This window comes from Coloeus monedula (assembly GCF_965178545.1).
Source record: "Coloeus monedula genome assembly, chromosome: 31".
NCBI classification, from domain to species: domain Eukaryota; kingdom Metazoa; phylum Chordata; class Aves; order Passeriformes; family Corvidae; genus Coloeus; species Coloeus monedula.
The window spans coordinates 1,042,053-1,064,452 of NC_138811.1; the positions used below are offsets into that span (position 1 = coordinate 1,042,053).

Consider the following 22,400-nt stretch of genomic DNA (forward strand, 5'->3'; position numbering starts at 1 on the left):
AAAAATGGGAAAAAAGGGGGAAAAATGGGAGAAAATAAAAATGGGGAGAAATGGGTGAAAATTGGGGAGAAATGGGAAAAAACGGGGGAAAAATGGGAAAAAACGGGGAGAAAATGGGAAAAAACGGGGGGAAAATGGGAGACAAATGGGGAAAAATGGGGGGGAAATGGGGAAAAGGGAAAAATGGGAAAAAACGGGGGAAAAATGGGAGAAAACAAAAATGGGGAGAAACGGGTGAAAATTGGGGAGAAATGGGAAAAAACGGGGGAAAAATGGGGGAAAATGGGGAGAAAATGGGAAAAAACGGGGGGAAAATGGGAGACAAATGGGGAAAAATGGGGGGGAAATGGGGAAAAGGGAAAAATGGGAAAAAACGGGGGAAAAATGGGAGAAAACAAAAATGGGGAGAAACGGGTGAAAATTGGGGAGAAATGGGAAAAAACGGGGGAAAAATGGGGGAAAATGGGGAGAAAATGGGAAAAAACGGGGGAAAAATGGGAGACAAATGGGGAAAAATGGGGGGAAAATGGGGAAAAGGGAAAAATGGGAAAAAACGGGGGAAAAATGGGAGAAAACGGAAATGGGGAGAAACGGGTGAAAATTGGGGAGAAATGGGAAAAAACGGGAAAAATGGGAAAAAATGGGGAAAAAATGGGAGAAAACTAGGAAAAATGGGGGGGAAATGGGGAAAAGGGAAAAAGGGAAAAATGGGAAAAAACAAAAATGGGGAGAAATGGGTGCGAATTGGGGAGAAATGGGAAAAGATGGGGAAAAATGGGAAAAAATGGGGAAAAAACGGGAGAAAACAAGGAAAAATGGGGGGGAAATGGGTGAGAGATCCAGGAAAAGTCTGGGAAAAGGGCCGGGAGTGCTCGGGGCTGTGGGGAAATGGGGAGAAACGGGGGGAAATTGGGGAAAAATGGGAAAAAACGGGGCAAAAATGGGAAAAAACGGAGGAAAAATGGGAAAAAACGGGGAGAAAATGGGGGGGGAAAGGGGAAAAAATGGGAGACAAATGGGGAAAAATGGGGGGGAAATGGGGAAAAGGGAAAAATGGGAAAAAATGGGGAAAAATGGGAGAAAACAAAAATGGGGAAAAAATGGGAGAAAATTGGGGAGAAATGGGAAAAAACGGGGAAAAATGGGAAAAAACGGGGAGAAATGGGAAAAAATGGGGGAAAAATGGGAGAAAACAAGGAAAAATGGGGGGGAAATGGGTGAGAGATCCAGGAAAAGTCTGGGAAAAGGGCTGGGAGTGCTCGGGGCTGTGGGGAAATGGGGAGAAACGGGGGGAAATTGGGGAGAAATGGGAAAAAAGGGGGGAAAATGGGAGACAAATAGGGAAAAATGGGGAAAAAATGGGAAAAAACGGGGGGAAAAAGGGAGAAAACAGGGAGAAAATGGGAGAAAACAAAAATGGGGAGAAACAGCTGAAAATTGGGGAGAAATGGGAAAAAATGGGGGAAAAATGGGGAGGAAATGGGAAAAAACGGGGCAAAAATGGGGAGAAAATGGGAAAAAACAGGGAAAAATGGGAGACAAATGGGGAAAAATGGGGGGGAAATGGGGAAAAGGGAAAAATGGGAAAAAACGGGGGAAAAATGGGAGAAAACGGAAATGGGGAGAAATGGGTGAAAATTGGGGAGAAATGGGAAAAAACGGGAAAAATGGGAAAAAATGGGGAAAAAATGGGAGAAAACAAGGAAAAATGGGGGGGAAATGGGGAAAAGGGAAAAAGGGAAAAATGGGAAAAAACAAAAATGGGGAGAAATGGGTGAGAATTGGGGAGAAATGGGAAAAGATGGGGAAAAATGGGAAAAAATGGGGAAAAAACGGGAGAAAACAAGGAAAAATGGGGGGGAAATGGGTGAGAGATCCAGGAAAAGTCTGGGAAAAGGGCTGGGAGTGCTTGGGGCTGTGGGGAAATGGGGAGAAACGGGGGGAAATTGGGGAGAAATGGGAAAAAACGGGGCAAAAATGGGAAAAAACGGGGGGAAAATGGGAAGAAAATGGGAAAAAACGGGGGAAAAATGGGAGACAAATGGGGAAAAATGGGGGGGAAATGGGGAAAAGGGAAAAATGGGAAAAAACGGGGGGAAAATGGGAGAAAACAAAAATGGGGAGAAACGGGTGAAAATTGGGGAGAAATGGGAAAAAATGGGAAAAATGGGAAGAAAAGGGGAAAAAACAGGAGAAAACAAGGAAAAATGGGGGGGAAATGGGGAAAAGGGAAAAAGGGAAAAATGGGAAAAAACAAAAATGGGGAGAAATGGGTGAAAATTGGGGAGAAATGAGAAAAGATGGGGAAAAATGGGAAAAAATGGGGAAAAAACGGGAGAAAACAAGGAAAAATGGGGGGGAAATGGGTGAGAGATCCAGGAAAAGTCTGGGAAAAGGGCTGGGAGTGCTCGGGGCTGTGGGGAAATGGGGAGAAACGGGGGGAAATTGGGGAGAAATGGGAAAAAATGGGGGAAAAATGGGAAAAAATGGGGGAAAAATGGGAAAAAACGGGGAGAAAATGGGAAGAAAAGGGGAAAAAATGGGAAAAAACGGGGGAAAAATGGGAGACAAATGGGGAAAAATGGGGGGGAAATGGGGAAAAGGGAAAAATGGGAAAAAACGGGGGAAAAATGGGAGAAAACAAAAATGGGGAGAAACAGGTGAAAATTGGGGAGAAATGGGAAAAAACGGGGAAAATGGGAAAAAATGGGGGAAAAACAGGGAGAAAATGGGAAAAAATGGGGGAAAAATGGGAGAAAACAAAAATGGGGAGAAACAGCTGAAAATTGGGGAGAAATGGGAAAAAACGAGGGAAAAATGGGAAAAAACGGGGAGAAAATGGGAAAAAACGGGGAAAAATGGGAGACAAATGGGGAAAAATGGGGGGGAAATGGGGAAAAGGGAAAAATGGGAAAAAACGGGGGAAAAATGGGAGAAAACGGAAATGGGGAGAAACGGGTGAAAATTGGGGAGAAATGGGAAAAAACGGGAAAAATGGGAAAAAATGGGGAAAAAATGGGAGAAAACAAGGAAAAATGGGGGGGAAATGGGGAAAAGGGAAAAAAGGGAAAAATGGGAAAAAACAAAAATGGGGAGAAATGGGTGCGAATTGGGGAGAAATGGGAAAAGATGGGGAAAAATGGGAAAAAATGGGGAAAAAACGGGAGAAAACAAGGAAAAATGGGGAGAAACGGGGAAATCCCACAAATCCCACGGTGCCGGTACCTGGGGTGCCACTCGAACATGAGGGGCAGGAACTCATCCCTGTATCCCATATAGCCCATAAATCCCATTTATCCCAAATCCCAGAAATCCCTAAATCCCATAAACACCTGGGGTGCCGGTCGAACATGAGGGGCAGGAACTCGTCCACCGGGATCATCTTGCCCAGGGGCTCGGCCGCCAGCAGCTTGCGGGCCCCGCGCAGGGACAGAGCGTAGCCCAAGCTCCAGTAGGAGTAGCCCGGCCGCAGCAGCTGCCGGACACCGGGAACGCCGCGCTCCGAGCGCTCCGGCTCCAGCCGCTTGCGGCCCAGGTAGCTGCGGTCAACAGGGTCAGCGGGGTCAATGGGGTCAATGGGGTCAATGGGGTCAGTGGGGTCAGCGGGGTCAATGGGGTCAATGGGGTCAACGGGGTCAGTGGGGTCAGTGGGGTCAATGGGGTCAATGAGACCAATGGAGTCAACGGGGTCAGTGGGGTCAGTGGGGTCAATGAGATCAATGGGGTCAACGGGGTCAGTGGGGTCAGCGGGGTCAATGGGGTCAACAGGGTCAGTGGGGTCAATGGGGTCAATGAGACCAATGGGGTCAATGGGGTCAGTGGGGTCAATGGGGTCAATGAGATCAATGGGGTCAACGGGGTCAGCGGGGTCAATGGGGTCAATGAGATCAATGGGGTCAACGGGGTCAGTGGGGTCAGCGGGGTCAATGGGGTCAACAGGGTCAGTGGGGTCAGCGGGGTCAATGGGGTCAACAGGGTCAGTGGGGTCAATGGGGTCAATGAGACCAATGGGGTCAACGGGGTCAGTGGGGTCAGCGGGGTCAATGGGGTCAATGAGATCAATCGGGTCAACGGGGTCAGCGGGGTCAATGGGGTCAATGAGATCAATGGGGTCAACGGGGTCAGTGGGGTCAATGGGGTCAATGAGACCAATGGGGTCAACGGGGTCAGTGGGGTCAGCGGGGTCAATGGGGTCAACAGGGTCAGTGGGGTCAATGGGGTCAATGAGACCAATGGGGTCAACAGGGTCAGCGGGGTCAATGGGGTCAATGAGACCAATGGGGTCAACGGGGTCAGTGGGGTCAGCGGGGTCAATGGGGTCAACGGGGTCAGTGGGGTCAGCGGGGTCAATGGGGTCAACAGGGTCAGTGGGGTCAATGGGGTCAATGAGACCAATGGGGTCAACAGGGTCAGTGGGGTCAGCGGGGTCAATGGGGTCAACAGGGTCAGTGGGGTCAATGGGGTCAATGAGACCAATGGGGTCAATGGGGTCAATGGGGTCAGCGGAGTCAATGGGGTCAATGGGGTCAATGGGATCAATGGGGTCAGTGCGGTTAGTGGGGTCAATGGGGTCAGTGGGGTCAGCAGGGTCAATGAGATCAATGGGGTCAGTGGGGTCAGTGGGGTCAGCGGGGTCAATGGGATCAATGGGGTCAATGGGGTCAGTGGGGTCAGTGGGATCAATGGGATCAGTGGTGTCAATGGGGTCAGCGGGGTCAATGGGGTCAATGGGATCAATGGGGTCAATGGGATCATTAGGATCAATGCGGTCAATGGGATCAGTGGGGTCGGTGCGGTCAATGGGGTCAGTGGGGTCAATGGGGTCAATAGCATCAGGGTGATCAATGGGATCAATGGGGTCAATGGGATCAATGGGGTCAGTGGGGTCGGTGGGGTTGGTGGGGTCAATGGGGTCAGTGGGGTCAGTGGGGTCAGGGAGATCAATGCAGTCGATGAGGTCACTGGGATCAATAGCATCAGGGGGATCAATGGGATCAATGGGGTCAGTAGCATCAATGGGGTTGGTGGGGTCAACGGGTTCAATGGGATCAATGGGGTCAATGGGGTCAGGGGGATCAATGTGGTCAATGAGGTCAATGGGATCAATGGAGTCAGTGGGGACAGTGGGGTCAGTGGGGACAGTGGGGTCAGTGGGGCCAATGGGATCAATGGGATTGGGGTCAATGGGGTCAGTGGGGCCAATGGGATCAATGGGTTCATTGGGATTGGGGTCACTGGGCTCAATGGGATTGGGGTCAATGGGATCAGTGGGGCCAATGGGATCAATGGGATCATTGGGATTGGGGTCACTGGGCTCAATGGGATTGGGGTCAATGGGATCAGTGGGATCATTGGGACCAACGGGATCAATGGGATCAATGGCCTGAATGAGATGAATGGGGTCAATAGGGTCATTTTGGTGAGTGGGGTCAATAGGTTCAGTATTTGCGGTCAATTTCATTGGGGTCAATGGGATCATTGGGACCAATGGCATCAATGGGATCAATGGCAGGAATGACATCAGTGGGGTCAATGGGATCACTGGGATCAATGGGGTCAATACTTGGGGTCCATTGGGACCATTGAGATCACTGGGATCAATGGGGTCATTGGGATCATTGAGGTCAATGGGATCAACGGGATCATTTGGATTGGGGTCAATGGGATCAATGGGCTCCGTGGGGTCTATGGGGTCATTGGGATGAATGGGATCATTGGGGTCACTGGGATCAATGGGATCATTATGATCAATGGGGTAATTGGGATCATTGGGATCAATGGGGTCAGTGGGGTCATTGGGATCAATGGGATAATTGGGGTCTACGGGGTCACTGGGATCCATGGGGTCAATGAGATCAATGGGGTCAATGGGATCAATGCTGTCAGTGGGATCAATGGGGTCAGGGGGATCAATGAGGTCAATGGGATCCAAGAGGTCTCAGGGAATGCGGAGCAGTGGGATAAGGACAAAGATGAGTCTTGGGATAAGAATGAGAATGATGAAGATGAGAATGAAGAAGATGATGAAGGCTCACATGAGGTCCCAGGGCATTGGGATGGATTTGGATGGATTTTGGGATGAGGATGATGAGGATGACGATGAAGGCTCACATGAGGTCGATGGCGTCAATGGGATCAATGGGATTGGGGTCACTGGGATCAATGGGTGGATTTTGGGATGAGGAGGATGAGGATAAGGACGGGAGGAAGGCTCACATGAGATCCCAGGGCACTGGGGTGGATTTCGGGATGAGGATGAGGATGATGAGGATGACGATGAAGGCTCACATGAGGTCAATGGAGTCATTGGGGTCAATGGGATCAATGGGTGGATGTTGGGATGAGGAAGATGAAGATGATGATGATGATGAAGGCTCACATGAGGTCCCAGGGCATTGGGATGGATTTTGGGATGAGGATGAGGAGGATAAGGACGGGAGGAAGGCTCACATGAGGTCCCAGGGGATTGGGGGTGGATTTTGGGATGAGGATGATGAGGATAAGGACGGGAGGAAGGCTCACATGAGGTCCCAGTCGATGCCGGCCTCCTCCAGCTGCTCCATGAGCTCGGTCAGGCGGCGCCGGAAGAAAACCTCGAAGCGCAGATCGTCCTCGAACACCAGCGAGCGAGCCAGGCCCCGCTCCGAGATCTGGGATCCGCGGCGGGAACGGGATTTGGGACGGGACCGGGAATGTTTGGGGTCACCGGGAATGTTTGGGGTCACCGGGATTCAGGATGGGAGCCAGAGACACCCCAGGAATGCCGGGAATCACGAGGGTTTGGGATGGGAATCACGAGGGTTTGGGATGGGAATCGCCGGGATCTGGGGTGGGAATGGGATTTGGGATGGGCTCGGGAATGTTTGGGGTCACCGGGAATGTTTGGGGTCACCGGGAATGTTTGGGGTCACCGGGATTCAGGATGGGAGCCAGAGACACCCCAGGAATGCCGGGAATCACGAGGGTTTGGGATGGGAATCGCCGGGATCTGGGGTGGGAATGGGATTTGGGACGGGACTGGGAATGTTTGGGGTCACTGGGAATGTTTGGGGTCACCGGGATTCAGGATGGGAGCCAGAGACACCCCAGGAATGCCGGGAATCACGAGGGTTTGGGATGGGAATCACCGGGATCCGGGGTGGGAACGGGATTTGGGATGGGACCGGGAATGTTTGGGGTCACTGGGAATGTTTGGGATCACCGGGAATGTTTGGGGTCACCGGGATTCAGGATGGGAGCCAGAGACACCCCAGGAATGCCGGGAATCACGAGGGTTTGGGATGGGAATTACGAGGGTTTGGGATGGGAATCACGAGGGTTTGGGATGGGAATCGCCGGGATCCGGGGTGGGAATGGGATTTGGGATGGGACCGGGAATGTTTGGGGTCACCGGGAATGTTTGGGATCACCGGGAATGTTTGGGGTCACCGGGAATGTTTGGGGTCACCGGGATTCCGGATGGGAGCCAGAGACACCCCAGGAATGCCGGGAATCACGAGGGTTTGGGATGGGAATCACGAGGGTTTGGGATGGGAATCACGAGGGTTTGGGATGGGAATCACCGGGATCCACGGTGGGAATGGGATTTGGGATGGGCTCGGGAATGTTTGGGGTCACTGGGAATGTTTGGAGTCACTGGGAATGTTTGGGATCACCGGGATTCAGGATGGGACCCAGAAACACCCCAGGAATGCCGGGAATCACGAGGGTTTGGGATGGGAATCACGAGGGTTTGGGATGGGAATCACGAGGGTTTGGGATGGGAATCGCCGGGATCCGCGGCGGGAATGGGATTTGGGATGGGCTCGGGAATGTTTGGGGTCACTGGGAATGTTTGGGGTCACCGGGAATGTTTGGGGTCACCGGGATTCAGGATGGGAGCCAGAGACACCCCAGGAATGCCGGGAATCACGAGGGTTTGGGATGGGAATCGCCGGGATCCGGGGTGGGAATGGGATTTGGGATGGGCTCGGGAATGTTTGGGGTCACTGGGAATGTTTGGGGTCACCGGGAATGTTTGGGGTCACCGGGATTCAGGATGGGAGCCAGAGACACCCCAGGAATGCCGGGAATCACGAGGGTTTGGGATGGGAATCACGAGGGTTTGGGATGGGAATCGCCGGGATCTGGGGTGGGAATGGGATTTGGGATGGGCTCGGGAATGTTTGGGGTCACCGGGAATGTTTGGGATCACCAGGAATGTTTGGGGTCACCGGGATTCAGGATGGGAGCCAGAGACACCCCAGGAATGCCGGGAATCACGAGGGTTTGGGATGGGAATCACGAGGGTTTGGGATGGGAATCGCCGGGATCTGGGGTGGGAATGGGATTTGGGATGGGCTCGGGAATGTTTGGGGTCACCGGGAATGTTTGGGATCACCAGGAATGTTTGGGGTCACCGGGATTCAGGATGGGAGCCAGAGACACCCCAGGAATGCCGGGAATCACGAGGGTTTGGGATGGGAATCGCCGGGATCCGGGGTGGGAATGGGATTTGGGATGGGCTCGGGAATGTTTGGGGTCACCGGGAATGTTTGGGGTCACCGGGAATGTTTGGGGTCACCGGGATTCAGGATGGGAGCCAGAGACACCCCAGGAATGCCGGGAATCACGAGGGTTTGGGATGGGAATGACGAGGGTTTGGGATGGGAATCACGAGGGTTTGGGATGGGAATCGCCGGGATCCAGGGTGGGAATGGGATTTGGGATGGGCTCGGGAATGTTTGGGGGCACTGGGAATGTTTGGGGTCACCGGGAATGTTTGGGGTCACCGGGATTCAGGATGGGAGCCAGAGACACCCCAGGAATGCCGGGAATCACGAGGGTTTGGGATGGGAATCACGAGGGTTTGGGATGGGAATCGCCGGGATCCGGGGTGGGAATGGGATTTGGGATGGGAGAGCCCTGGGAATGCCAGGACTCAGCGGGATTTGGGGTGGGCTCGGGAATGCCGGGAGTCACCGGGAATGCTGGAAATCCGAGGGGTTTGGGACGGAGCTGGGAACCAGCTGGGCACCCCCAGGAATTCCCTGAATCGCCCCAAAATCCCAGCCCAGCCCCTCAGAACCCCCCGAATTCCCAAATTCCCGGCTCCTCACCTCCTGCCGGACCCGGAAGTGACTGAGGAAGGAGCCGACCTCGCCCCATTACCAAGAATCCCCTGGATCCCCCCAGAATTCCCAGAACCCCCCAAATTCCCATCCCAGAACCCCCAAAATTCCCAAATTTCCTGCTCCTCACCTCCTGCCAGACCCGGAAGTGGCAGAGGAAGCAGCGGCTCCTCTTTGGAATTCCCCGGGTCCCCCCAGAATTCCAGACCCCAAACGCCCAAATTCCCATCCCAGAACCCCCCAAAATTCCCAAATTTCCTGCTCCTCACCTCCTGCCAGACCCGGAAGTGGCTGAGGAAGCAGCGGCTCCTCTTTGGAATTCCCCGGATCCCCCAGAATTCCCAGAACCCCCCAAATTCCCATCCCAGAATCCCCCAAATTCCCATTCCTGACCCCCAGGACCCCCAAAATTCCCAAATTTCCCACTCCTCACTTCCTGCCAGACCCGGAAGTGGCTGAGGAAGCAGCGGCTCCTCTTTGGAATTCTCCGGATCCCCCCAGAATTCCAGACCCCAAACGCCCAAATTCCCATCCCAGAACCCCCAAAATTCCCAAATTTCCTGCTCCTCACCTCCTGCCAGACCCGGAAGTGGCTGAGAAAGCAGCGGCTCCTCTTTGGAATTCCCCGGATCCCCCAGAATTCCCAGAATCCCCCAAATTCCCATCTCAGACCCCCCAAAATTCCCAAATTTCCCACTCCTCACCTCCTGCCAGACCCGGAAGTGGCTGAGGAAGCAGCGGCTCCTCTTTGGAATTCCCCGGATCCCCCAGAATTCCCAGAACCCCCCAAATTCCCATCCCAGAATCCCCCAAATTCCCATTCCTGACCCCCAGGACCCCCCAAAATTCCCAAATTTCCCGCTCCTCACTTCCTGCCAGACCCGGAAGTGGCTGAGGAAGCAGCGGCTCCTCTTTGGAATTCCCCGGATCCCCCAGAATTCCCAGAACCCCCCAAATTCCCATCTCAGACCCCCAAATTCCCATCCCAGACCCCCAGGACCCCCAAAATTCCCAAATTTCCCACTCCTCACTTCCTGCCAGACCCGGAAGTGGCTGAGGAAGCAGCGGCTCCTCTTTGGAATTCCCCGGATCCCCCAGAATTCCCAGAACCCCCAAATTCCCATCCCAGAACCCCCAAAATTCCCAAATTTCCTGCTCCTCACCTCCTGCCAGACCCGGAAGTGGCTGAGGAAGCAGCGGCTTCTCTTCGGAATTCCCCGGATCCCCCCAGAATTCCCAGAACCCCCCAAATTCCCATCCCAGACCCCCAGGACCCCCCAAAATTCCCAAATTTCCCACTCCTCACCTCCTGCCAGACCCGGAAGTGGCTGAGGAAGCAGCGGCTCCTCTTTGGAATTCCCCGGATCCCCCCAGAATTCCAGACCCCAAACGCCCAAATTCCCATCCCAGAACCCCCAAAATTCCCAAATTTCCCGCTCCTCACCTCCTGCCAGACCCGGAAGTGGCTGAGGAAGCAGCGGCTCCTCTTTGGAATTCCCCGGATCCCCCAGAATTCCCAGAACCCCCCAAATTCCCATCCCAGACCCCCAAATTCCCATCCCAGAATCCCCCAAATTCCCATTCCTGACCCCCAGGACCCCCAAAATTCCCAAATTTCCTGCTCCTCACCTCCTGCCAGACCCGGAAGTGGCTGAGGAAGCAGCGGCTCCTCTTTGGAATTCCCCGGATCCCCCCAGATTTCCAGAACCCCCCAAATTCCCATCTCAGACCCCCAAATTCCCATCCCAGACCCCCAGGACCCCCAAAATTCCCAAATTTCCCACTCCTCACTTCCTGCCAGACCCGGAAGTGGCTGAGGAAGCAGCGGCTCCTCTTTGGAATTCCCCGGATCCCCCCAGAATTCCAGACCCCAAACGCCCAAATTCCCATCCCAGAACCCCCAAAATTCCCAAATTTCCCACTCCTCACCTCCTGCCAGACCCGGAAGTGGCTGAGGAAGCAGCGGCTCCTCTTTGGAATTCCCCGGATCCCCCAGAATTCCCAGAACCCCCCAAATTCCCATCCCAGAATCCCCCAAATGCCCATTCCTGACCCCCAGGACCCCCCAAAATTCCCAAATTTCCCACTCCTCACCTCCTGCCAGACCCGGAAGTGGCTGAGGAAGCAGCGGCTCCTCTTTGGAATTCCCCGGATCCCCCAGAATTCCCAGACCCCAAACGCCCAAATTCCCATCCCAGAATCCCCCAAAATTCCCAAATTTCCCACTCCTCACCTCCTGCCAGACCCGGAAGTGGCTGAGGAAGCAGCGGCTCCTCTTTGGAATTCCCCGGATCCCCCAGAATTCCAGACCCCAAACGCCCAAATTCCCATCCCAGAACCCCCAAAATTCCCAAATTTCCCACTCCTCACCTCCTGCCAGACCCGGAAGTGGCTGAGGAAGCAGCGGCTCCTCTTTGGAATTCCCCGGATCCCCCCAGAATTCCCAGACCCCAAACGCCCAAATTCCCATCCCAGAACCCCCAAAATTCCCAAATTTCCCGCTCCTCACCTCCTGCCAGACCCGGAAGTGGCTGAGGAAGCAGCGGCTCCTCTTTGGAATTCCCCGGATCCCCCCAGAATTCCCAGAACCCCCAAATTCCCATCCCAGAACCCCCAAATTCCCATCCCAGACCCCCAGAACCCCCAAAATTCCCAAATTTCCTGCTCCTCACCTCCTGCCAGACCCGGAAGTGGCTGAGGAAGCAGCGGCTCCTCTTTGGAATTCCCCGGATCCCCCCAGAATTCCAGACCCCAAACGCCCAAATTCCCATCCCAGACCCCCAGGACCCCCCAAAATTCCCAAATTTCCCGCTCCTCACCTCCTGCCAGACCCGGAAGTGGCTGAGGAAGCAGCCGACCTCCCCTCGGGTCAGGGGTCTCCCGTGGAAGGGATCCCGATATCCCGGCAGCATCCGGACCCCCAGCGCCTCCACCTGGCTGCTGTTCAGGGCCCTGCGGAACGTTCCGGAGCGCAATTCCGGCGGAATTCCCGGAATTCCTGGGCATTCCCGGCCTCCCCGCCCCTCTCCCGGGGCTCACCGGCCGTCCACGGCCTCCACCAGTTTGGGGGAGATTCCCAGTTCCTGCAGCGTCCGGAGCATCCGCGCCCGGCGGTCGGAGCGGCGCCGGAGGTTGATCAGGAAGACCTGGGATGGGAATATCCATGGAAAATGGGGGATTTGGCCCAAAATCCGGGGGGAGAAGGGGAAATCTGAGAGAAATCGGGGGAAAGTTCACCCCAAATGCAGGGGGAAATGGGGAAATGTGGGGGAAAGCTGCCCAAAATCCAGGGGGAAATGGGGAAATTTATCCCAAAATCCAGGGGGAAATGGGGAAATTTATCCCAAAATCCAGGGGGAAATGGGAAAATTTATCCCAAAATCCAGGGGGAAATGGGGAAATTCATCCCAAAATCCAGGGGGAAATGGGGAAATTTATCCCAAAATCCAGGGGGAAATGGGGAAATTCATCCCAAAATCCAGGGGGAAATGGGGAAATTCATCCCAAAATCCAGGGGGAAATGGGAAAATCCCGAAGGAAATAGGGAAAGCTGCCCAAAATCCAGGGGGAAATGGGGAAATTCATCCCAAAATCCAGGGAAAAATGGGGAAATTCATCCCAAAATCCAGGGGGAAATGGGGAAATTCATCCCAAAATCCAGGGGGAAATGGGAAAATCCAGAAGGAAATAGGGAAAGCTGCCCAAAATCCAGGGGGAAATAGGGAAATTCATCCCAAAATCCAGGGGGAAATGGGGAAATCTGCCCCAAAATCCAGGAGAAAATGGGAAAATCCAGGGGGAAAATAGGGAAAGCTGCCCAAAATTCAAGAGGAAATGAAAAAATCCTGGGGAAAGCTGCCCAAAATCCAGGGGGAAATGGGGAAATTCATCCCAAAATCCAGGGGGAAAAACGGGGAAATTCATCCCAAAATCCAGGGGGAAATGGGAAAATCCCGAAGGAAATAGGGAAAGCTGCCCAAAATCCAGGGGGAAATGGGGAAATTAATCTCAAAATCGGGAAGGAAATGGGGAAATCTGCCCCAAAATCCAGGAGAAAATGGGGAAATCCTGAAGAAAATAGGGAAAACTGCCCAAAATTCAAGAGGAAATGAGAAAATCCTGGGGAAAGCTGCCCAAAATCCAGGGGGAAATGGGGAAATTCATCCCAAAATCCAGGGGGAAATGGGAAAATCCAGAAGGAAATAGGGAAAGCTGCCCAAAATCCAGGGGGAAATAGGGAAATTCATCCCAAAATCCAGGGAAAAATGGGGAAATTCGCCCCAAAATCCAGGGGGAAATGGGAAAATCCCGAAGGAAATAGGGAAAACTGCCCAAAATCCAGGGGGAAATGGGGAAATCTGGGGCAAATCTGCCAAAAATCCAAGGAAAAAGGGGGAAACCCACCCCAAATCCAGCGGGAAACGGGGAAAAACCAACCCAAAATCCAGCAGGGAACAAAAAAATCCCATGAAATGCCGAGGAAAAGGTGGAAAACTGCCCCAAATCCTGAGGGGGAGGGGGATCCCGGGAATTCCGAGGGATTCACCTCATCAAATCCCAGCTTGTCCAGGACCTTGGGAGGGACCCACACGTGGGGGGAGGGCTCGGCCGGAGGGAGCTTCACTGCGGGAATGGGAGAATCCCACGGGAATGAGCCCCTGATCCCATGGGAATGAGCCCCAAATCCCATGGGAATGAGCCCCAAATCCCACGGGAATGAACCCCTGATCCCATGGGAATGAACCCCAAATCCCACGGGAATGAGCCCCTGATCCCACGGGAATGAGCCCCAAATCCCACGGGAATGAACCCCTGATCCCACGGGAATGAGCTCCTGATCCCATGGGAATGAGCCCCAAATCCCATGGGAATGAACCCCTGATCCCACGGGAATGAGCCCCTGATCCCATGGGAATGAGCTCCTGATCCCATGGGAATGAGCCCCAAATCCCATGGGAATGAACCCCTGATCCCACGGGAATGAGCCCCTGATCCCATGGGAATGAGCCCCTGATCCCATGGGAATGAGCCCCAAATCCCACGGGAATGAACCCCAGATCCCACAGGGATCAGCCCCAGATCCCAACGGAATGAGCCCCAGATCCCATGGGAATGAGCCCCTGATCCCATAGGAATGAGCCCCAGATCCCAAAGGAATGAGCCCCAAATCCCACAGGGATCAGCCCCAGATCCCAAAGGAATGAGCCCCAGATCCCACAGGGAATGAGCCCCTGATCCCACAGGGATCAGCCCCAGATCCCAAAGGAATGAGCCCCTGATCCCACAGGGATCAGCCCCAGATCCCAAAGGAATGAGCCCCTGATCCCACAGGGATCAGCCCCAGATCCCACATGAATGAGCCCCAAATCCCAAAGGAATGAGCCCCAGATCCCACGGGAATGAGCCCCTGATCCCACGGGAATGAGCCCCAAATCCCACAGAGATCAGCCCCAGATCCTACAGGAATGAGCCCCAGATCCCATGGGGATCAGCCCCAAATCCCAAAGGAATGAGCCCCAGATCCCAAAGGAATGAGCCCCAGATCCCATGGGGATCAGCCCCAAATCCCAAAGGAATGAGCCCCAAATCCCAAAGGAATGAGCCCCAAATCCCACGGGAATGAGCCCCAAATCCCACAGGGATCAGCCGCAGATCCTACAGGAATGAGCCCCAAATCCCAAAGGAATGAGCCCCAGATCCCAACAGGAATGAGCCCCTGATCCCAAAGGAATCAGCCCCAAATCCCAAAGGAATCAGCCCCAGATCCCACGGAAATGAGCCCCAAATCCCACGGGAATGAGCTCCTGATCCCAACAGAATCAGCCCCGAATACCCCCAGGAATGAGCCCCTGATCCCACAGGGAATGAGCCCCTGATCCCAAAGGAATCAGCCCCAGATCCCAAAGGAATGAGCCCCAAATCCCAAAGGAAATCAGCCTCAGATCCCAACAGAATGAGCCCCAAATCCCAAAGGAATCAGCCCCAGATCCCAAAAGAATCAGCCTCAGACCCCACGGAAATGAGCCCCACATCCCAACGGAATGAGCCCCAAATTCCAAAGGAATCAACCCCAAATCCCAAAGGAATCAACCCCAAATCCCAAAGGAATCAGCCCAGATCCCAAAGGAATGAGCCCCTGATCCCATGGGAATGAGCCCCAAATCCCAACGGAATCAACCCCAAATCCCAAAGGAATCAGCCCCAAATCCCAAAGGAATCAGCCCAAATCCCAAAGGAATCAGCCCCAAATCCCACAGGGAATGAGCCCCTGATTTCAAAGGAATGAGCCCCAGATCCCAAAGGAATCAGCCCCAAATCCCAAAGGAATGAGCTCCAAATCCCAAAGGAATCAGCCCCAGATCCCAAAGGAATGAGCCCCAGATCCCATGGGAATGAGCCCCAAATCCCACAGGAATCAGCCCCAAATCCCAAAGGAATCAGCCCAAATCCCAAAGGAATCAACCCCAAATCCCAAAGGAATCAGCCCAAATCCCAAAGGAATCAACCCCAAATCCCAACGGAATCAACCCCAAATCCCAAAGGAATCAGCCCCAAATCCCACCAGGGATCAGCACCGGACCCTCGGGGCTCATCCTGAGCCCCCTGGATCCCTTGGGATCCACCGGGATCCTTTGGGATCCACCGGGATCCATTTCCCCCCCAGGATCCCGAGGCCGCGGATGCTCCGGGATCCCTGGGGATCCCGCGGGATCTCACCCATGATCTCCAGCTGGACGTGCAGGAAGTTCTCGGCCTCGTCCCGCAGGGAGCTCTGGGAGCGCAGCGGCACCGGCAGGAAGCCGAACTGCTCGCGGTTACTGACGAACATCTGCACCCCTGGAACGGCATCGGGAATGTCGGGAATGGGGTCAGGGGTAACTGGATTGGGAATGGGGTCGGGAATGTTGGGAATGGGATTGGGAAAAGATCACGACTGGGGGGTGACTTGAAAATTGGGATCGTCCAAAGGCAATCCCAAATCCCATCCCAATCCCATCCCAATCACGCCCCTCACCCGTGGCCCAACAAGGAGCGGCGGAGACGATGATGGAAGAGCAACCCAACCCAACTCATCCCAACTCATCCCAACTCATCCCATCCCAACCCAACCCAACTCATCCCAACTCATCCCAACTCATCCCAACCCAACCCAACTCATCCCAACCCAACCCAACCCAACTCATCCCAACTCATCCCAACCCATCCCAACCCAACTCATCCCAACCCAACCCAACTCATCCCAATTCAACCCAACCCAACCCAACTCATCCCAATTCAACCCAACCCAACCAAACCCAACCCATCCCAACTCATCCCAACCCATCCCAACCCAACCCAACTCATCCCAACTCATCCCAACCCAACCCAACCCAACTCATCCCAACTCATCCCAACCCATCCCAACTCATCCCAACCCATCCCAACCCAACCCAACTCATCCCAACCCAACCCAACCCAACTCATCCCAACTCATCCCAACCCATCCCAACTCATCCCAACCCATCCCAACCCAACCCATCCCAACCCAACTCATCCCAACCCAACCCAACTCATCCCAACCCAACCCAACCCAACTCATCCCAATTCAACCCAACCCAACCAAACCCAACCCATCCCAACCCATCCCAACTCATCCCAACCCATCCCAACCCAACCCAACTCATCCCAACTCATCCCAACCCAACTCATCCCAACCCAACTCAACCCATCCAACCCAACCCATCCCAACCCAACCCAACTCATCCCAACCCATCCAACCCAACTCAATCCAACCTAACCCATCCAATCCAGCTCATCCCATCCAACCCAACTCAACCCATCCCAACTCAACCCAACCCCTCCAACCCAAACCCACCCATCCAACCCAACCCAACTCAACCCATCCCAACCCATCCAACCCAACTCATCCCATCCAACTCAACTCAACCCAACTCAACCCATCCCACCCAACCCAACTCAACCCACCCTAACTCAACCCAACCCAATCCAACCCGTCCAAGTCAACCCATCCCGACTCAACCCAACCCATCCAATCCAACTCAATCCCAACCCAATCCATCCAACTCAATTCATTCCATCCAACCCAACCCAACTCAACCCAACGCATCCAACCCAACTTATCCCATCCAACTCAACCCAACTAAACCCCTCCAACCCAACTCAACCCAAGCCAACCCATCCAACCCAACTCATCCCAACCCATCCCAACGCATCCATCCCAACCCAACCCACTCCAACCCTATCCAAACAATGCCATCCCCATCCCAAACCCAAGTCTCATTCCTAAACTTGAATCCCTCCCCAGTCTCCTGGCCAGCGGTGACAATGATGTCATCCCAATCCCAATCCCATCCCAATCCCAATCCCAACCCCAACCCAATCCCATCCCAATGCCAATCCCAATCCCAACCCCAATCCCATCCCGAATCCCTCACCGGCCTCCCGGCAGGCGGCAGCAAAGACGATGATGTCGTCGAAGGCGCCGGCGTAGCCGGGCGGGGGCGGGTAGAAGGCCAGGCTGCGGGAGCGCTCCCGGCGCAGATCCAGCAGGAACGTGGAGTGAACCATGGGCACCGCGAAGCAACCGCGGCGCTCCCGGCGCCGGATCGGGAGATAGGCAGGGGTGCGGCGGTAATAGCCCTGGGAATGTGGGAATGGCACCGGGAATGCGGGAATGGCACTGAGAATGAGGGAATGGCACCGGGAATAGCCCTGGGAATGTGGGAATGGCACCGGGAATGTGGGAATGGCACTGAGAATGAGGGAATGGCACCGGGAATAGCCCTGGGAATGTGGGAATGGCACCGGGAATGTGGGAATGGCACTGAGAATGAGGGAATGGCACCGGGAATAGCCCTGGGAATGTGGGAATTGCACCGGGAATGTGGGAATGGCACTGGGAATGTGGGAATGGCACTGAGAATGAGGGAATGGCACCGGGAATAGCCCTGGGAATGTGGGAATGGCACCGGGAATGTGCGAATGGCACTGGGAATGTGGGAATGGCACTGAGAATGAGGGAATGGTACCGGGAATAGCCCTGGGAATGTGGGAATTGCACCAGGAATGAGGGAATGGTCATTGGGAATGCAGGAATGGCTATTGGGAACAGCCTTGGGAATGTGGGAATGGCCCTGGGAATGTGGGAATGGTACCGGGAATAGCCCTGGGAATGTGGGAATGGCACCGGGAATGTGGGAATGGCACTGAGAATGTGGGAATGGTACCGGGAATAGCCCTGGGAATGTGGGAATGGCACCAGGAATGTGGGAATGGCCATCAGGAATGTGGGAATGGTCATTGGGAACAGCCCTGGGAATGTGGGAATGGCACCGGGAATGAGGGAATGGCACCGGGAATAGCCCTGGGAACGTAGGAATAGCCCTGAGAATGCGGGAATGGCACCGGGAATGTGGGAATGGCACCGGGAATGTGGGAATGGCGCCAGAAATAGCCCTGGGAATGTGGGAATGGCACCAGGAATGTGGGAATGGCACCGGGAATGAGGGAATGGTCATTGGGAATAGCCCTGGGAATGTGGGAATAGCACCGGGAATGTGGGAATGGCACCGGGAATGTGGGAATGGCCCGGCCCTGGGGTTGCCCCGCCCTCACCTGGGGGGTGATGCCGCACCAGAAGTTGGAGTAGGCTGCGCGCGAGTCGAGCATCGGGGCCACCACGGTTCTGTTCTCGGCCACCAGCACGGCCAGCGTGTCCGGGTTCACCAGGACGTTGTCGGCGTCCAGGAACTGCCGACAGCGACACCTCAGGGTCACCCTGGGACACCCTGGGACACCCCTGGGTCACCCTGGGACACCCTGGGACACCCCTGGGTCACCCCTGGGTCACTCCTGGGACACCCTGGGACACCCCTGGGTCACCCCTGGGTCACCTCTGGGACACCCCTGGGACACCCTGGGACACCCTGGGTCACCCCTGGGTCACCTCTGGGACACCCCTGGGACACCCTTGGGACACCCCTGGGTCACCTCTGGGACACCCTTGGGACACCCTTGGGACACCTCTGGGTCACTCCTGGGACACCCTGGGTCACCTCTGGGTCACCTCTGGGTCACTCCTGGGACACCCCTGGGACACCCTTGGGACATCCTGGGTCACCCTGGGACACCCCTGGGTCACCCCTGGGTCACCTCTGGGTCACTCCTGGGACACCCTGGGTCACCCCTGGGACACCCCTGGGTCACCCTGGGTCACACCTGGGTCACCCCTGGGTCACCTCTGGGTCACTCCTGGGACACCCCTGGGTCACCCCTGGGACACCCCTGGGACACCCCTGGGACACCCCTGGGTCACCCCTGGGACACCCCTGGGACACCCCTGGGTCACCTCTGGGTCACCCCTGGGACACCCTGGGTCACCCTGGGACACCCCTGGGACACCCCTGGGACACCCTGGGACACCCCTGGGTCACCTCTGGGTCACTCCTGGGACACCCCTGGGACACCCTGGGACACCCTTGGGACACCCTGGGTCACCCTGGGACACCCTGGGACACCCTGGGACACCCTGGGACACCCCTGGGACACCCCTGGGTCACCCTGGGACACCCTGGGACACCTCTGGGACACCCCTGGGACACCCTGGGACACCCTGGGACACCCCTGGGTCACCCTGGGACACCCTGGGACATTCTGGGTCACCCCTGGGACACCCTGGGACACCCCTGGGTCACCCTGGGACACCCTGGGACACCCCTGGGACACCCCTGGGTCACCCTGGGACACCCTGGGACACCCCTGGGACACCTCTGGGTCACCTCTGGGTCACCTCTGGGTCACCTCTGGGACACCCTGGGTCACCCTGGGACACCCCTGGGACACCCTGTGTCACCTCTGGGTCACCTCTGGGTCACCTCTGGGACACCCCTGGGTCACCCCTGGGTCACCCCTGGGACACCCCTGGGACACCCCTGGGACACCTCTGGGTCACTCCTGGGACACCCCTGGGTCACCCCTGGGACACCTCTGGGTCACCCCTGGGTCACCCTGGGACACCCCTGGGCCACCCTGGGACACCCTGGGCCACCCTGGGTCACCCTGGGTCACCTCAGGGTCACCCTGGGACACCCCTGGGACACCCCTGGGTCACCCCTGGGTCACCCTGGGACACCCTGGGACACCCCTGGGACACCCCTGGGTCACCCTGGGACACCCTGGGACACCCTGGGACACCTCTGGGTCACCCCTGGGACACCCCTGGGACACCCCTGGGACACCCTGGGACACCCTGGGACACCTCTGGGTCACTCCTGGGTCACCCCTGGGTCACCCCTGGGACACCCCTGGGTCACCCCTGGGTCACCCTGGGACACCCTGGGACACCCCTGGGTCACCCTGGGACACCCCTGGGACACCCCTGGGACACCCTTGGGACATCCTGGGTCACCCCTGGGTCACCCCTGGGACACCCTTGGGACACCTCTGGGTCACCCCTGGGTCACTCCTGGGACACCCCTGGGACACCCCTGGGACACCCTGGGACACCCTGGGTCACCCCTGGGACACCCCTGGGACACCCTGGGACACCCCTGGGACACCCCTGGGACATCCTGGGACACCCTGGGACACCCCTGGGACACCCCTGGGTCACCCTTGGGACATTCTGGGTCACCCGTGGGTCACTCCTGGGACACCCCTGGGTCACCTCTGGGTCACCCTGGGACACCTCTGGGTCACCCCTGGGACACCCCTGGGACACCCCTGGGTCACTCCTGGGACACCCTGGGACACCCCTGGGTCACCCCTGGGACACCCTGGGTCACCCTGGGACACCCCTGGGTCACTCCTGGGACACCCTGGGACACCCCTGGGTCACCCCTGGGTCACCCCTGGGACACCCTGGGACACCCTGGGACACCCTGGGTCACCCGTGGGTCACTCCTGGGACACCCCTGGGTCACCCCTGGGTCACCCCTGGGACACCCCTGGGACACCCCTGGGACACCCTGGGACACCCCTGGGCCACCCTGGGACACCCTGGGACACCCTGGGTCACCCCTGGGACACCCCTGGGTCACCCCTGGGACACCCTGGGACACCCCTGGGCCACCCTGGGACACCCTGGGACACCCTGGGACACCCTGGGTCACCCCTGGGACACCCCTGGGTCACCCTGGGCCACCCTGGGACACCCTGGGACACCCTGGGTCACCCCTGGGACACCCTGGGTCACCCCTGGGACACCCCTGGGACACCCCTGGGTCACCCTGGGACACCCCTGGGACACCCTGGGACACCCCTGGGACACCCCTGGGACACCCCTGAGACACCCCTGGGTCACCCCTGGGTCACCCTGGGACACCCCTGGGACACCCCTGGGACACCCCTGGGTCACCCCTGGGTCACTCCTGGGTCACTCCTGGGACACCCCTGGGTCACCTCTGGGACACCCCTGTGTCACCCTTGGGACATTCTGGGTCACCCTGGGTCACCCTGGGACACCCTGGGGACATCCTGGGACACCCTGGGACACCCCTGGGACACCCCTGGGACACCCCTGGGTCACCTCTGGGACACCCCTGGGTCACCCTTGGGACATTCTGGGTCACCCCTGGGACACCCCTGGGTCACCCCTGGGTCACCCCTGGGTCACCTCTGGGTCACTCCTGGGTCACCCCTGGGACACCCTGGGACACCCCTGGGACACCCCTGGGTCACCCCTGGGTCACTTCTGGGTCACCCCTGGGTCACTTCTGGGTCACCCCTGGGACACCCCTGGGTCACCTCTGGGTCACCCCTGGGACACCCCTGGGTCACTCCTGGGTCACCCCTGGGACACCCCTGGGTCACCCCTGGGTCACTCCTGGGTCACCCCTGGGTCACTCCTGGGACACCCCTGGGTCACCCCTGGGTCACCCCTGGGACACCCTGGGACACCCCTGGGTCACCCCTGGGACACCCCTGGGACACCTCTGGGTCACCCCTGGGTCACCCCTGGGTCACCCCTGGGACACCCTGGGACACCCCTGGGTCACCCCTGGGACACCCCTGGGACACCTCTGGGTCACCCCTGGGTCACCTCTGGGTCACTCCTGGGTCACCCCTGGGACACCCCTGGGACACCCTGGGTCACCCTGGGACACCCTGGGACACCCCTGGGTCACCTCTGGGTCACCCCTGGGACACCCCTGGGTCACCTCTGGGTCACCCCTGGGACACCCTGGGTCACCCTGGGACACCCCTGGGTCACCCCTGGGTCACCCTGGGTCACCCCTGGGACACCCTGGGACACCCCTGGGACACCCCTGGGTCACCCCTGGGACACCCTGG

The 22,400-nt window shown here is 56.8% G+C and overlaps 1 protein-coding gene across 1 annotated transcript in view; it reads right to left on the minus strand.

The window, feature by feature from the left end:
* Nucleotides 1–22,400, minus strand: part of LOC309583637 (procollagen galactosyltransferase 1-like) — a gene marked incomplete at its 5' end in the record, with an annotated part of 28,697 nt that overhangs the window by 2,180 nt on the left and 4,117 nt on the right. The window contains 8 exons of the mRNA XM_082299413.1: nucleotides 3,333–3,539; nucleotides 6,523–6,650; nucleotides 11,930–12,062; nucleotides 12,150–12,256; nucleotides 13,657–13,733; nucleotides 15,828–15,947; nucleotides 17,546–17,750; nucleotides 18,726–18,860. Of these exons, the coding sequence (XP_082155539.1) occupies nucleotides 3,333–3,539; nucleotides 6,523–6,650; nucleotides 11,930–12,062; nucleotides 12,150–12,256; nucleotides 13,657–13,733; nucleotides 15,828–15,947; nucleotides 17,546–17,750; nucleotides 18,726–18,860 (1,112 nt within the window). The remainder of the gene's footprint in view (nucleotides 1–3,332; nucleotides 3,540–6,522; nucleotides 6,651–11,929; nucleotides 12,063–12,149; nucleotides 12,257–13,656; nucleotides 13,734–15,827; nucleotides 15,948–17,545; nucleotides 17,751–18,725; nucleotides 18,861–22,400) is intronic.